The 12825-nt window shown below is 45.3% G+C and overlaps 1 protein-coding gene across 4 annotated transcripts in view; it reads right to left on the bottom strand.

Annotated features, from left to right (window-relative positions):
* The window catches only part of DOCK1 (dedicator of cytokinesis 1), a 433046-nt gene that overhangs the window by 47559 nt on the left and 372662 nt on the right, over window positions 1-12825 (bottom strand). For all 4 annotated transcript variants that reach the window (XM_064145308.1, XM_064145312.1, XM_064145309.1 and 1 more), the window contains exons 44-46: window positions 12227-12313; window positions 4523-4699; window positions 2371-2454 (exon numbers count right to left, since the gene is read on the bottom strand). In XM_064145308.1, the coding sequence (XP_064001378.1) occupies window positions 2371-2454; window positions 4523-4699; window positions 12227-12313 (348 nt within the window). The remainder of the gene's footprint in view (window positions 1-2370; window positions 2455-4522; window positions 4700-12226; window positions 12314-12825) is intronic.

Below are 12825 nucleotides of genomic sequence, written 5' to 3'. Positions count from 1 at the left end.
TTTCAATCAATCATTTAATTATCTTGATGTTAAAATAAAGGATCAGCTTGAAATGATGTACTTGGATGGAGATATTTTTTCTCTGAACTGGCAAAGCATTAAGATGGACAAAAATGGACACTGTTTCACTAAAGATATTGATCTGAAAACATAACAGTCAGAAAAAAGATGGTATTTAAAGTTTATGGGAATTACAAAAGGATAACAGAAGCTGGCAAATGTATTTTGTGGTGTACTAAGAAGAGCGTGGTCAGCAGATCAAAGAAAGTTCTCCTGCCCCTCTGCCCTGGTTAGGCCACATCCAGAGTACTGTGTCTACTTCTGGGCTCTGCAGTTCAAGGCAGACAGGGAACTACTGGAGAGATGCCAGTGGAGACTACAAAGATGCTGAGGGGCCTGAAGCATCTCTGTGAAGAGAAAAAGCTGAGAGATCTGGAGCTGTTTAGCTTGAAGAAAAGCAGACTGACAGGGGGCCTTGGCAATGCTCAGCAAGAGCTAAAGGGTGAGGGGCAAGAGGATTTGGGCCAGCCTCTTTTCAGTGGTGCCCAGTGATCGAGAAGGGGGCAGTGGGCACAAACTGGAACCCAGGAAGTTCCATCTGAACGTCTTTGTAGTGAGGGTACTGGTGCCCTGGAGCAGGCTGTCTGCAGAGGTTGTGCAGTCTCCTTCTCTGGAGAGATTCCAAACCCACCTGGACATCGTGATCCTGGGGAAGCTGCTGTGGGTGACCTTGCTTTAGCAGGGAAGTTGGACTAGATGATCTCCTGAGGTACTTTCCCACCCCCACCATTCTATGATAGCATGCTGAAGAGCATGAATTCCATAGCAGGTAGAGAAAAATGTAAAGTAAAGGGATAGAAAAAAAATTAAATTTAACCAGTCAGCTGATAATGTGATTGTCAGGCTACTATTTCATATATCCAGATTGATTTATACAGCACATAGAAAATCTCTGTGTGATTACAAAACTCCAAGCCCTGCATTATTGAAAAATGAAAGCTCAATTTTGCTTTCAATCACTGTCAAGCCTGTGATGAATTCAGACCACTGCCTCACTTCACAAAGTTTCCATAACAAGTCCTTCTCCTGCCACCAGCTCTAACACAAAAACATCAGCTAATTCCACAGGCTTTATGAATCATTAGTGGCTTCCTTCCATATTAAGCTAGAAAGCAAATCATGCCAGAATTCCACAACCTCTGGAAGAATTTACTAAATATTTTGCATGCTGGTTAATTTTCACAATGCTCACCTTCAAAAGTCTCTGCTATAAGGCACATAGGAAGTTTAACAAAAGGAAAAAGGTTGAAGAAAGAAGTGAATGTGCAAACAAATTCTGTCCCAGTGCATGCAAGCAGGAGGAGGGGGTCAGGGTCAAGCATTTCACTTTGCTGGCTTAGAAGTTCTGAGTTACAAGGGCCTGTAGTGATGAGAGTGATCTCATTGCTGTCTACAACTACCTGAAGGGAGGTTGTGGCCAGGTGGGGGGTGGCCTCTTCTCCCAGACAACCAGCAATAGAACAAGGGGACACAGTCTCAAGTTGTGCTGGGGGAAGTCTAGGCTGGATGTTAGGAGGAAGTTGTTGCCAGAGAGAGTGATTGGCATTGGAATGGGCTGCCCAGGGAGGTGGTGGAGGCACCGTCCCTGGGGTTTTCAAGAAAAGCCTGTCTGAGGCACTTAGTGCCATGGTCTGGTTGATTGGATGGGGCTGGGTGCTAGGTTGGACTGGCTGATCTTGGAGGTCTCTTCCAACCTGGTTGATTCTATGATTCTATGAAACTGAAGTTTGAGATTTAGATTGGTGATGAGAAAGAAACTCTTTACAGTGAGGATGGAGAGACAGCAAGACAGGTTGCCCAGGGAGGCTCTAGATGTTGTCTCCCTGGAGGTATTCAAGGTGAGGCTGGATGAGGCCTTGAGCCACCTGGTCTAGCAGAAGGTTTCCTTGCCCATTGTGGGGGCTTGGAACTAGATGATCTGTAATATCCCTTCGAACCCAAACCATTCTATGATTCCATGGATCTAGCCTTAGAAAACTAAAATGCAAAACTAACTTGCCAGTAAGACCAACCAACAGGATTACAAAATCTTTTCTTATTTAACACAGCTGAGATATTGTCACTATATTATTAAAAAAAAAAAAAAGGGGATGATGATGTTTGTTCCTTGTGGGTTCTTTGTTCCTTATGAAATGACAAATTATGTCAAATTTGAAAAGATGAACTTTAGCTCACATTCCAAGACAGCTTTAAATGGCAAAGAAGCCTACACAGGGTGAATAGTTTAACATCTGAATTTTCTCAAAAGTGACACTGAGCTGCCTTTGTAGAGCAATTGGTTCCCACCAACACGACTTAAAATATTTTTACCTGCCAAGCGATCAGATCCTTCAGTTTTTCTATCTTGTCATGATCTTCTGGATGCTCATGGATGTATTTTTCAGTAAAAAAAGCCTAGTCAAGAGAGAAAAATGAGCAGCTATTTCAGAAAATGATTCAACATCTACTACTGTGGAAGAGTTACTTAGGGCAAAGATAAACAAATCACCCAAAAGTTCTGCAAAACAGAAGTGATAGCTACAAATACAAAGTGAAAATCTAGGAAAGAGATACTGAATTTAACACTGGTTTATGGCTTTGACATTTATCTTTCACAAATGGTAAAATGGGCAGATCACTGCTGAAGAGGAGGCTGAGAGGACACTTCACTGTTCTTTACAATTCTCTCAAAGGAGAAGGCTGAAGTGAGGTAGGGGTCGGTCTCTTCTCTCCAGTATCAGGTGACAGGACGAGAGGAAATGGCCTGAAATTGTGCCAGGGGAGGTTTAGGTTGGAGATCAAGAAAAAATTCTTTCCAGCAAGTGAAGGGAGGCTGTAGCCAGCTGGGGGTTGGTCTCTTCTCCCAGGCAACCAGCACCAGAACGAGGGGACACAGTCTCAAGTTGTGCTGGGGGAAGTCTAGGCTGGATGGTAGGAGGAAGTTGTTGGCAGAGAGAGTGATTTGCATTGGAATGGTCTGCCTAGGGAGGTGGTGGAGGCACCGTCCCTGGAGGTGTTTAAGAAAAGCCTGGCTGAGGCACTCAGTGCCATGTTCTGGTTGACTGGCTAGGGCTGGGTGCTAGGTTGGCCTGGCTGATCTTGGAGGTCTCTTCCAACCTGCTTGATTCTATGATTCTATGATAAGAGTGGTCAAGCATTGGAACAGGCTGCCCAGGGAGGTGGTGGAGTCACCATCCCTGAAGGTGCTCAACAAACATGTGGACATGGCACTTTGGGACATGGTTTAATGGCCATGGTGGTGTTAGGCTGGTGGTTGCATTCGATTATCTTAGAGGTCTTTTCCAATTCTATAGTGATGAGGACCAAATATCATGGGCAATCCTGCAGAGAACTGGGCACAGCTCTGAAATGTCTTTCTAGCAGTCCCCAGGACACAAGTAATTTTGGTAGACAAAGTGGGTGAGACAGAGAGACAAGAACGGATGGATACAGCAATATGTCCCTCAGCACATCCCTTCTCCATTTATGTCATAAAATACATGTTGCTGTGTATGACATCTGGATATTCACAACATAAATAATAGACACAGTGTTTATAGCTTCAGGTTGTTAATATTTCATCCCAAATCACTTTAAAAGTTAATGTAAACATGCAACTAAGACCATTTAGACACATCTGCCCCTGTCTGGTATCTCAGAAGTCTCCACCATTTGATTAATCCTTTAGAAAGATCACATCTTTGAGAGTATAGGAGTGTGTTTGAACACTGGGTTCAGATTTGGGCCCCTCACTACAAGAAAGATGTTGAGGTAGACTAAAGAAGGGCAACAAAGTTGGCGAAGGGTCTAGAGCATAAGTCTTGTGAGGAGTGGATAAGGGAACTGAGGTTATTTAGTCTGCACAAGAGGAAACTGAGAGGAGATCTTCTGGCTCTCTACAACTGCCTGAAAGGAGTATGGAGCTGGGTGTGGGTTAGTCTTTTCTCCCAAGGAAGAAGCAACAGGACAACAGGAAATGGCTTCGAGTTGCACCAGAGGAGGTGTAGGCTGGGACAATAGAAAGCATTTCTTCCCCAAAGAGTTGTCAAGGCTGCCCAGGACCCTGGTGAAGTCCCCATCCCGAAAGGGCTTTAAAAGCTGTGTAGATGTGGTGCTGAAGGCCACAGTTTTGTGATGACCTGGCAGTGCTTCAGCTCCAGTGTCCAAGCACCTGAAAGCACACACTGGGAATGCCACCAGCTTCAGTGCCTAACAATTGCCCTCCATGTCCCTATGTAAGTACTCACACACCTAAACAACTCATCCTTCAAATACAGAAAGGCAAGAATTTATCCAGAAACACCAGGAAAACATTAAAAATGGCAAGTTTTAAGCAGTGTTCTACAAAGCATCTAAGAGGGGAGACTCACATTGTGTTCACACACAAAACCACACACACTGACACACTCCCAGCAGCATTGCAGCAGTGCCCAGGCTCCAAGAAACAGAGGAAGCACTGGAGAACAGTTAATTTTGATCTTACCTTCTCATAGTTTGTGAAGCCTCCCATGACTGCAGGATCCACAATGCCATTGAGGAGCATGGAGAGAGGGTTAATGGGTAGATTTGGATCATTTAAATGCTGTTGGACCATATTATTGATCTTATCATTTGTAAGCTGCATGGTTTCTATAGCATTTTCCAGGGGACTAATTTCAACCTGAAAAAGAAAGGAAAAAAAAGGAGGTGTTCATCAAAGAGCAAAGTTATTCACTTTCCACAGACTTGGATGTCCATCAACTGCCACAGAATCATAGAATCAAGCAGGTTGGAAGAGACCTCACAGATCATCAAGTCCAACCCTTTACCACAGAGCTCAAGGCTAGACCATGGCACCAAGTGCCACGTCCAATCCTGCCTTGAAGTGTCCCAGGGATGGCGACTCCACCACCTCCCCGGGCAGCCCATTCCAGTGTCCAATGACTCTCTCAGTGAAGAACTTTCTCCTCACCTCCAGCCTAAATCTCCCCTGGCACAGCCTGAGGCTGTGTCCTCTTGTTCTGGTGCTGGCCACCTAAGAGAAGAGAGCAACCTCCTCCTGGCCACAACCTCCCCTCAGGTACTTGTAGACAGCAATAAGGTCACCCCTGAGCCTCCTCTTCTCCAGGCTAACCAACCCCAGCTCCCTCAGCCTCTCCTCGTAGGGCTGTGCTCAAGACCTCTCACCAGCAGTCCAACCTAGCACCCAGCCCAATCCAGTCATCTGGACCATGGCACCAAATGCCCCATCCAGTCTCTTCTTGAACACCTCCAGGGACAGTGGAATTTCAGAATAAAGTTATTTTAACCAATAACTGGAGGGAAAAAAAGGTAGTTTCAGGCACTAAGATACTTGGTGCCTGAGGTAACTGATGGGAAAAGTCACTATCAGTGGAGACAGTTAACTGCATTTCTCTGCTGTAGGATGGATTACATCTCAGCAAAACAGCACATGACATTCAGAAAGACTCTGACAGGAATCACGTGAGGTTCGGGGGGGATTATGGAGAACACCAGAGATTACCAGTCAGTGAGTTTTAGCAGCACAAAGAAGATCCAGCTTAATGTAATAAGAAGAAAGAAACGACAATTTAATGTGGATTTGCTGATGGAAAAATGTAATCCTAAGCAGCTCAAAACCCAAGGAGATATTTCTGCAGTGATTATTTTGGTGTATTTCCAAAGAAACCAAGTTTTACATGCTGAAGAATCACGGAATCATAGAATCAAGCAGGTTGGAAGAGACCTCCAAGATCATCCAGTCCAACCTAGCACCCAGCCCTAGCCAGTCAACTAGACCATGGCACTAAGTGCCTCATCCAGTCTTTTTCTTGAAGACCCCCAGGGACGGTGCCTCCACCACCTCCCTGGGCAGCAGGGATGACTTCTATGCTGTCTGCTGGACTTTTTCCCACAGGTCACATTTTCTTTAATTGAAAATTGGTAACAAGGAAGAAGTTCTCTTCCTCACAGCCTGGACTTCAATGAGAAAAAGCTCTTTAGGTGCGTTCATGGGGTGAATCAGCTCTTACACTGGGTAAAACCTGCTCTGCTTTCATTGACTGCCCTCCAACGATTATTTATGACCAGATATTGTGTTGTTCGTTGTGACAGTTAAAAAAAAAAGGCACCAAAATAGTAGAAATAAGCCCAAAATCTGTACATGTAGTGAATGGGCTGCAAATGGCTAACTTGCAGCACAGCCCAGGGTGTAGACAGTCAGTCCTCTCAGGAAGACATAGCCCACTTAGATGATAAAAAATGAGGTGGCAGGGATAGAAAAAGAAGGTTAATTGAGGGCTGTGAGGAAAATGCAAGTGTATATTTGATTACAGCCTCATTTACATAAATGCTACACAAACAGAGCAGCACTTCTACCTGGCTATCAGTTGCTTGCCATGTTTGTGAGAACCACTTATAATCAAATCTCTTTAGTTCTTACTCTTACACCTGCCATTTGATTACATCAAGGATGTTTTAATTAGCATTTTAAGAAGCCTGCCTGGTGAAGGATTCTGGAAGGCAGGTAAAGAGCTGATGTTTCTGCTGTGGCTGTGCAGTAGACCATGCTCAGATGGACAGGCAAGCACTGCTGTTGAGAGCTGAGGGTGCTACCAGTGAAATCTGGACTGGGAAAGCAAGACCACGTTCAGCATCTGATTCTGCAAGGACTCTTGTGAACACCACATGCTAAATTTAGGATGCTGTCAGTTGTATTAATGGGCTTATAACGAAGCAATAATTTGTTGATGAACCATTGCTTTTAAAGCTCTACAGAAATTAGCACTCATTGAGCTGACAGACAGCTTTTTTGACTTCTCTCTATCAGCAATCATGGCCTGCTTTCTCATTCTCCTTTCTTTTACTACTCTTACAATCCTCCCTCTAATTTTTTCACAAGCAGATGGAGAATGGCAGTTCCCATCCTACTACTCTAAACTGTGCTTTGGAACTTGCTGAATTAAAAAGATCTATACTGGTAAATTGTGAGCCTTGTTCCAAGTAGCTTGCTAATAATGGACATGACATGATCTGCTGAGGGCCAACAGAAATGATACACTCCTGGTATCGCTGGCAAATCCACGCTGGCAAATCAAGCATCAAAACAAAACAGAGACTAGAATTTATACAGTGGTTGGTACTGCTAAGTTAACCTCGAGGCAGCAGAGTGCTTTTGTGGCCACAAAGGTCCCTGGTCTCCTAGCGTGCATTCCGAAGAGTGTGACCAACTGGTCATGGGAGGTTCTCCTGCCCCTCCACTATGCCCTAGTTAGGCTACATCTAGAGTACTGTGTCTACTTCTGGGCTCCCCAGTTCAAGACTGGGGAGCTGGACTCGATGATCTCTTTGGGTCCCTTCCAACGCCAGACATCCTGTGAAGACAGACAGGGAACTAATGGTGAGAGTCCAGTGGAGACTACAGAGATGCTCAGGGGTCTGGAGCACCTCTGTGAGGAAGAAAAGCTGAGAGACCTGGGGCTGTCTAGCCAGGAGAAGAGCAGACTGAGGGGATCTGATAAATGTTCAGCAACAGCTAAAGGACAGGGGGCATGAGGACGGGGCCAACCTCTTTTCAGTGGTGTCCAGAAACAGGACAATGAACAATAGACACAAACTCTAACCCAGGAGGTTCCATCTGAAGATGAAGAGAAGTTTCTTTGCTGTGAAGGTGCTGGAGCCCTGGAGCAGGCTGTCCAGAGAGGCTGTGGAGTCTTCTTTTCTGTAGAGATTCCAAACTCACCTGGGCATTGTGACCGTGGGCAGCCTCCTATGGGTGACCCTGCTTTAGTAGGCAGGTTAGATTAGATGCTCTCATGAGGTCCTTTCCAGTGTTTAATATCATATGATTCTGTGACTTGTACTTTTTAAAACCAAGTGCAATGAACCTGATATTATGAAAATTGAACTTGAATTATGAAAATTCATTTCATAATTCACTGGCTGGCCTCAGCAGCTATTTCCCCTGTAACCACTTGTATCCAAACAGAACAAATCAGATACAAAATCATGAATGTGTACAACAAATTCCTTGCAGACAATGTGAATAGACTGAAAAGGTAAAAGCAGTCAGAAGAAATTTCACAATCAAATACATTTAAGGAAATTATGGTCAGTTCCTATGGGTTATGTAAAAGAAATCACTGCCTTTATTAAATTAGACCACAGACTTGATATTACCACACCTCTTCCTTTAAAGATATTCTAGCCCCATCAATAAAACACAGAATATGCAAAGCTAATTTAATTCATCCTGTTCAGTAAAACATCAGTAGCATCTGTACCAAAATCAAAATTTAACATTACAGGGATGGGAACCTCATGATCCTGCTTTCAGTGTTTTTAATGACAAGAACCTCAAAGAAAGTCAATATCAATTTGACAGGGACTAAATCAGAGCTGGATCAGAAGTTATCTGTTGATGCCTTCCCACATATTACTACAGTTCATTTTGGTATCACTTTCCAGCTGTGCAACTCATATAAGCCTTATAAACAGTTCATAGAAAGCCTACTAGGAATGTTTTTCTTTCCTGAAAGAGTGGTCAGGTTTTGGATCAGGCTACCCAGGCAGGTAGTGGAATCACTGTCCCTGGAGTTGTTCAAGAAATGTGTGGGCATGACACTTTGGGACATGGTTTAAAGGTCATGGTGGTGTTATGTTGATTGCTGGACTACCCAGTGATCTTAGAGATCTTTTCCAACCAATTCTACGATTCATTCTACCAGGATTTCTCTGCCTGTTCCAACCACCAGCAGAACACTGAAGGTGCAAAGTGCTTGCATAATGCATCCTGTCAGACTGTGCTCTTAAATCAGAAGGGAAAGAGACCTTCATCTGATTTGCCAGCCTCCATAAACACCACTTTCTGCAATCATGAAGATAAATACAATCTTCTCTATCAGGATTATATTGAAAATACCAAATTGATTAAAAATTCAATGTGCTTTATTCAGCTGCCTATTACTGTCAAACATCACATTCATATTCCGTTACTATAGATACCATAGTCATTTTCTGCATTACTTCTGTTCATCTAAATACAACTGTCCAAGAGAACCTCAATGGAGCAATGAAAAAGGTTTTAATTAATCATATGCAAATTGTTCTTTTCCTTTAAAAATAAGCCTCACAAGAGAGATTTAGAAGCTGCAGTAACAATGTTTTTATTGCTACTTAAAAATTACAGCTGCGTAAGGATAATTTAATCTTAAAGGCGTTTAATGGATATGTCTTATCTAAACAGTCTAAATGGCAGAACAGAGAAATGCCTAATTTGGAGCTGCTCTGGGAGGTTGCTGGGGTATATTTTAGCTAACTATGGCAAAGAAACAGAAACAACCCTTAATCACCAATGCTAAGCAGAGAAGAAATGCAGGCGCTTGCAGTTGACGCATGGTATATTTTAACAGAAGTTACAATTGAAAGGCCAAAACTGTGTTCAGTTCTGGGGCCTTTACCACATAGAATCATTCAACCATAGTATCAACCAGGTTGGAAGAGACCTCCAAGATCATCCAGTCCAACCTAGCACCCAGCCCTAGCCAGTCAACCAGATCATGGCACTAAGTGACTCAGCCAGGCTTTGCTTGAACACCTCCAGGGATGGTGACTCCACCACCTCCCTGGGCAGCCCATTCCAATGCCAATCACTCTCTCTGGCAACAACTTCCTCCTAACATCCAGCCTAAACCTCCCCCAGCACAACTTGAGACTGTGTCCCCTTGTTCTCTTGCTGGTTGCCTGGGAGAAGAGACCAAGCCCCACCTGGCTACAACCTCCCTTCAGGTAGTTGTAGACAGCAATGAGGTCACCCCTGAGCCTCCTCTTCTCCAGGCTAAACAACCCCAGCTCCCTCAGCCTCTCCTCATAGGGTTTGTGTTCCAGGCCCCTCACCAGCTTTGTTGCCCTTCTCTGAACACCTTCCAGCACCTCAACATCTCTCTTGAATTGAGGAGCCCAGAACTGGACACAGCACTCAACGTGTGGCCTGACCAGTGCTGAGTACAGGGGAGGAATAACCTCCCTTGTCCTGCTGGCCACACTGTTCCTGATACAGGCCAGGATGCCATTGGCTCTCTTGGCCACCTGGGCACACTGCTGACTCATCTTCAGCTACTATCTATCAGTACCCCCAGGTCCCTTTCTGCCTGGCTGCTCTCCAGCCACTCTGTCCCCAGCCTGTAGTGTTGAAGGGCATGAAGGACATTGAGGTTTTGGAGCATGTCTAAAGAAAGGCAATAAAGCAGGTGAATGGTCTAGAGAAGAAACCTTGTGAAGAGCAGCTGAGGAAACTGGAGTTAAGTCTGGAGCTAAGTAGGCTGAAGAGAGATCTTCTTGCTCTCCACAAGTCTTTGTAAGGATACTGGATGCAGGTGGGTGCCCATCTCCTCTCCTAAGGGAAAAGTGGTAAGACGTGAGGACATCACCTCATGTACCACCAGGGGAGGTTTAGGTGGGACATCAGGAACAATTTCTTCCCCAGGATGCTTGTCAAGCCTTGGAACAGGCTGCCCAGGGCAGTGGTGTAGCCCTCATCCCTGGAGGGTTTTCAAAGCCATGGAGATGTGGTGCTGAGGAATATGGTTTAGCAGTGACCTGGCATGCTCAGGTAGTGGTTGGACTTCATGACCCTAAAGGTCTCTTTCAACCAAAAGGATTCAGTGATTGTACAAAAATCCTTGAATTTGTATGAGTCAGAAACAGTTCCAGGATTCTATGCAATCCCCTTTTCCAAAATTCAGACTAGTTTCATTTTTATGCAGCAGGGTTCCCCTACACCACCTCAGGTCTCTCTTCTTTTCAGGCCCATGGCTTACACCACAGGCTGTAGCAGCTCCTCTGCTGAAAGCCAAAACTAAAAGTACTTCAAGCACTCAATCAGACTGTGCCCTAAGGGCATGGAAGTCTGAACCCACATTTCCTTCTCTCAGGACTGGAAAACCATTACGTGAGTCACTGTCAGTCAGTAAGTACCAAGTTCCCCTTGCTGTGGGATGCCAGACACATGCACTTTGATTGTTCACAGAACTGAAGCACAGGCATACAGCACTATAAACACTGGCTGCATGAGAGCTTCTTCCTATTACACAGCTGTGCTAGTTTGAGGCTAGCTAGAATGTTTTGGTGAGAAGAACTAGATTACAGGCTGTGATAGGAAAACAATGGTGATGTCTACTTCACTCACAGTCTTGCTGAGATGTGTGGGAACAAGAAAGAAAAACATTTGATAACACTCTCACCATTTCTCTCTCTCGCTTGGGCTGCTGGCTGAGCTACATCTTACTCTCTAACCTCACCCTCCATTTGGGCTAACCCCCTTTGCTTCTTAAACCTCTGGCCTAACCTCCATTCTTCCTTGGGACTGGGATAAGGTTGAGAGGGGTAGGGGGAAGGTGTAGGGGTGGTTGAGAGCCCCTCCTGGGGACTCAGGTTTCTGGGAGGGCTGCTGTGTTTCTGTATTACCTTTTACCTTGTATACTGCTGTCTATAGCTGTATATACTGTAAATATCTGCTTGTACATTGTGCTAGCTGTAAATATAAGCTTCATTCACAGTATCACAGTATCATCAGGGTTGGAAGAGACCTCACAGATCATCAGGTCCAACCTGCTACCACAGAGCTCAAGGCTAGACCAAGTGCCACCAAGTGCCATATCCAACGTTGCCTTGAACAGCCCCAGGGACGGCGACTCCACCACCTCCCCGGGCAGCCCATTCCAGTGTCCAATGACTCTCTCAGTGAAGAACTTTCTCCTCACCTCCAGCCTAAATATCCCCTGGTGCAGCCTGAGGCTGTGTCCTCTCGTTCTGGTGCTGGCCACCTGAGAGAAGAGAGCAACCTCCTCCTGGCCACAACCACCCCTCAGGTACTTGTAGACAGCAATAAGGTCACCCCTGAGCCTCCTCTTCTCCAGGCTAACCAATCCCAGCTCCCTCAGCCTCTCCTCGTAGGGCTGTGCTCAAGGCCTCTCACCAGCCTCATCGTCCTTCTCTGGACACGCTCAAGCATCTCAATGTCCCTCCTAAACTGGGGGGCCCAGAACTGAACACAGGACTCAAGGTGTGGTCTAACCAGTGCAGAGTACAGGGGCAGAATGACCTCCCTGCAGAGCCAGCTGAGTCTAGTCTGGGTGATTTCTAAAAGCGTGGTGGGGTGGGGAGCACCCAAACCGTCACAACAATCTCAATAAAGCCAAACTGATCTTACCATGAAAACTGATTTGACTTCAAACCACCTCAGAATCCCCGGCAGTTTATACGCCGTCACATAGATGGTTCTCTCAATCCACATGTTCTGGGAATACAACATAAACTTCACGTTACCAGAGTGACAGCTTTTATCTTAAGCACAGTCTTAAAACATTATCATCAGGAAGAGGAACAGCAGCATGACAGACTGGGGGGAAATTTCCAATGGTATCTTCATTTCCAAAGGTTTTAAGCTGAGGGAGGGTAGTTTTATACTAGATCTCAGGAAGAAGTTATTCAGTATGAGGGGTGTGAGACTCTGGAGTAAGTCACCCATTGTAGTTAGGGATGACACCTCCCTGGAGGTGCTTTGTCCATTTTTCCTATTGCTGTAAACCAGATGTATAGGGTTAACACTCCTGGGGGAGTGACCCTGAACCTGACCCTAGGGGTCTTGGCCCCTCCCCAGGGGTGGGCCACACTCCAGGTGATGGTTAGCCCACTCCCCCCACTTCCTGTGGTATAAAAGACAGGAGTTCTCCTGTCTCTTCCTCTTTTCCTGCGTTCACTCATGACCACACACACTGATACTGCATACCAGCACACCACGTGGCAGCC

Source organism: Pogoniulus pusillus, chromosome 6 (genome assembly GCF_015220805.1).
Source record: "Pogoniulus pusillus isolate bPogPus1 chromosome 6, bPogPus1.pri, whole genome shotgun sequence".
Lineage (NCBI taxonomy): Eukaryota > Metazoa > Chordata > Aves > Piciformes > Lybiidae > Pogoniulus > Pogoniulus pusillus.
The sequence above is the reverse complement of the archived record's forward strand: the minus strand, read 5'-3'. Positions and strand labels throughout refer to the sequence as shown.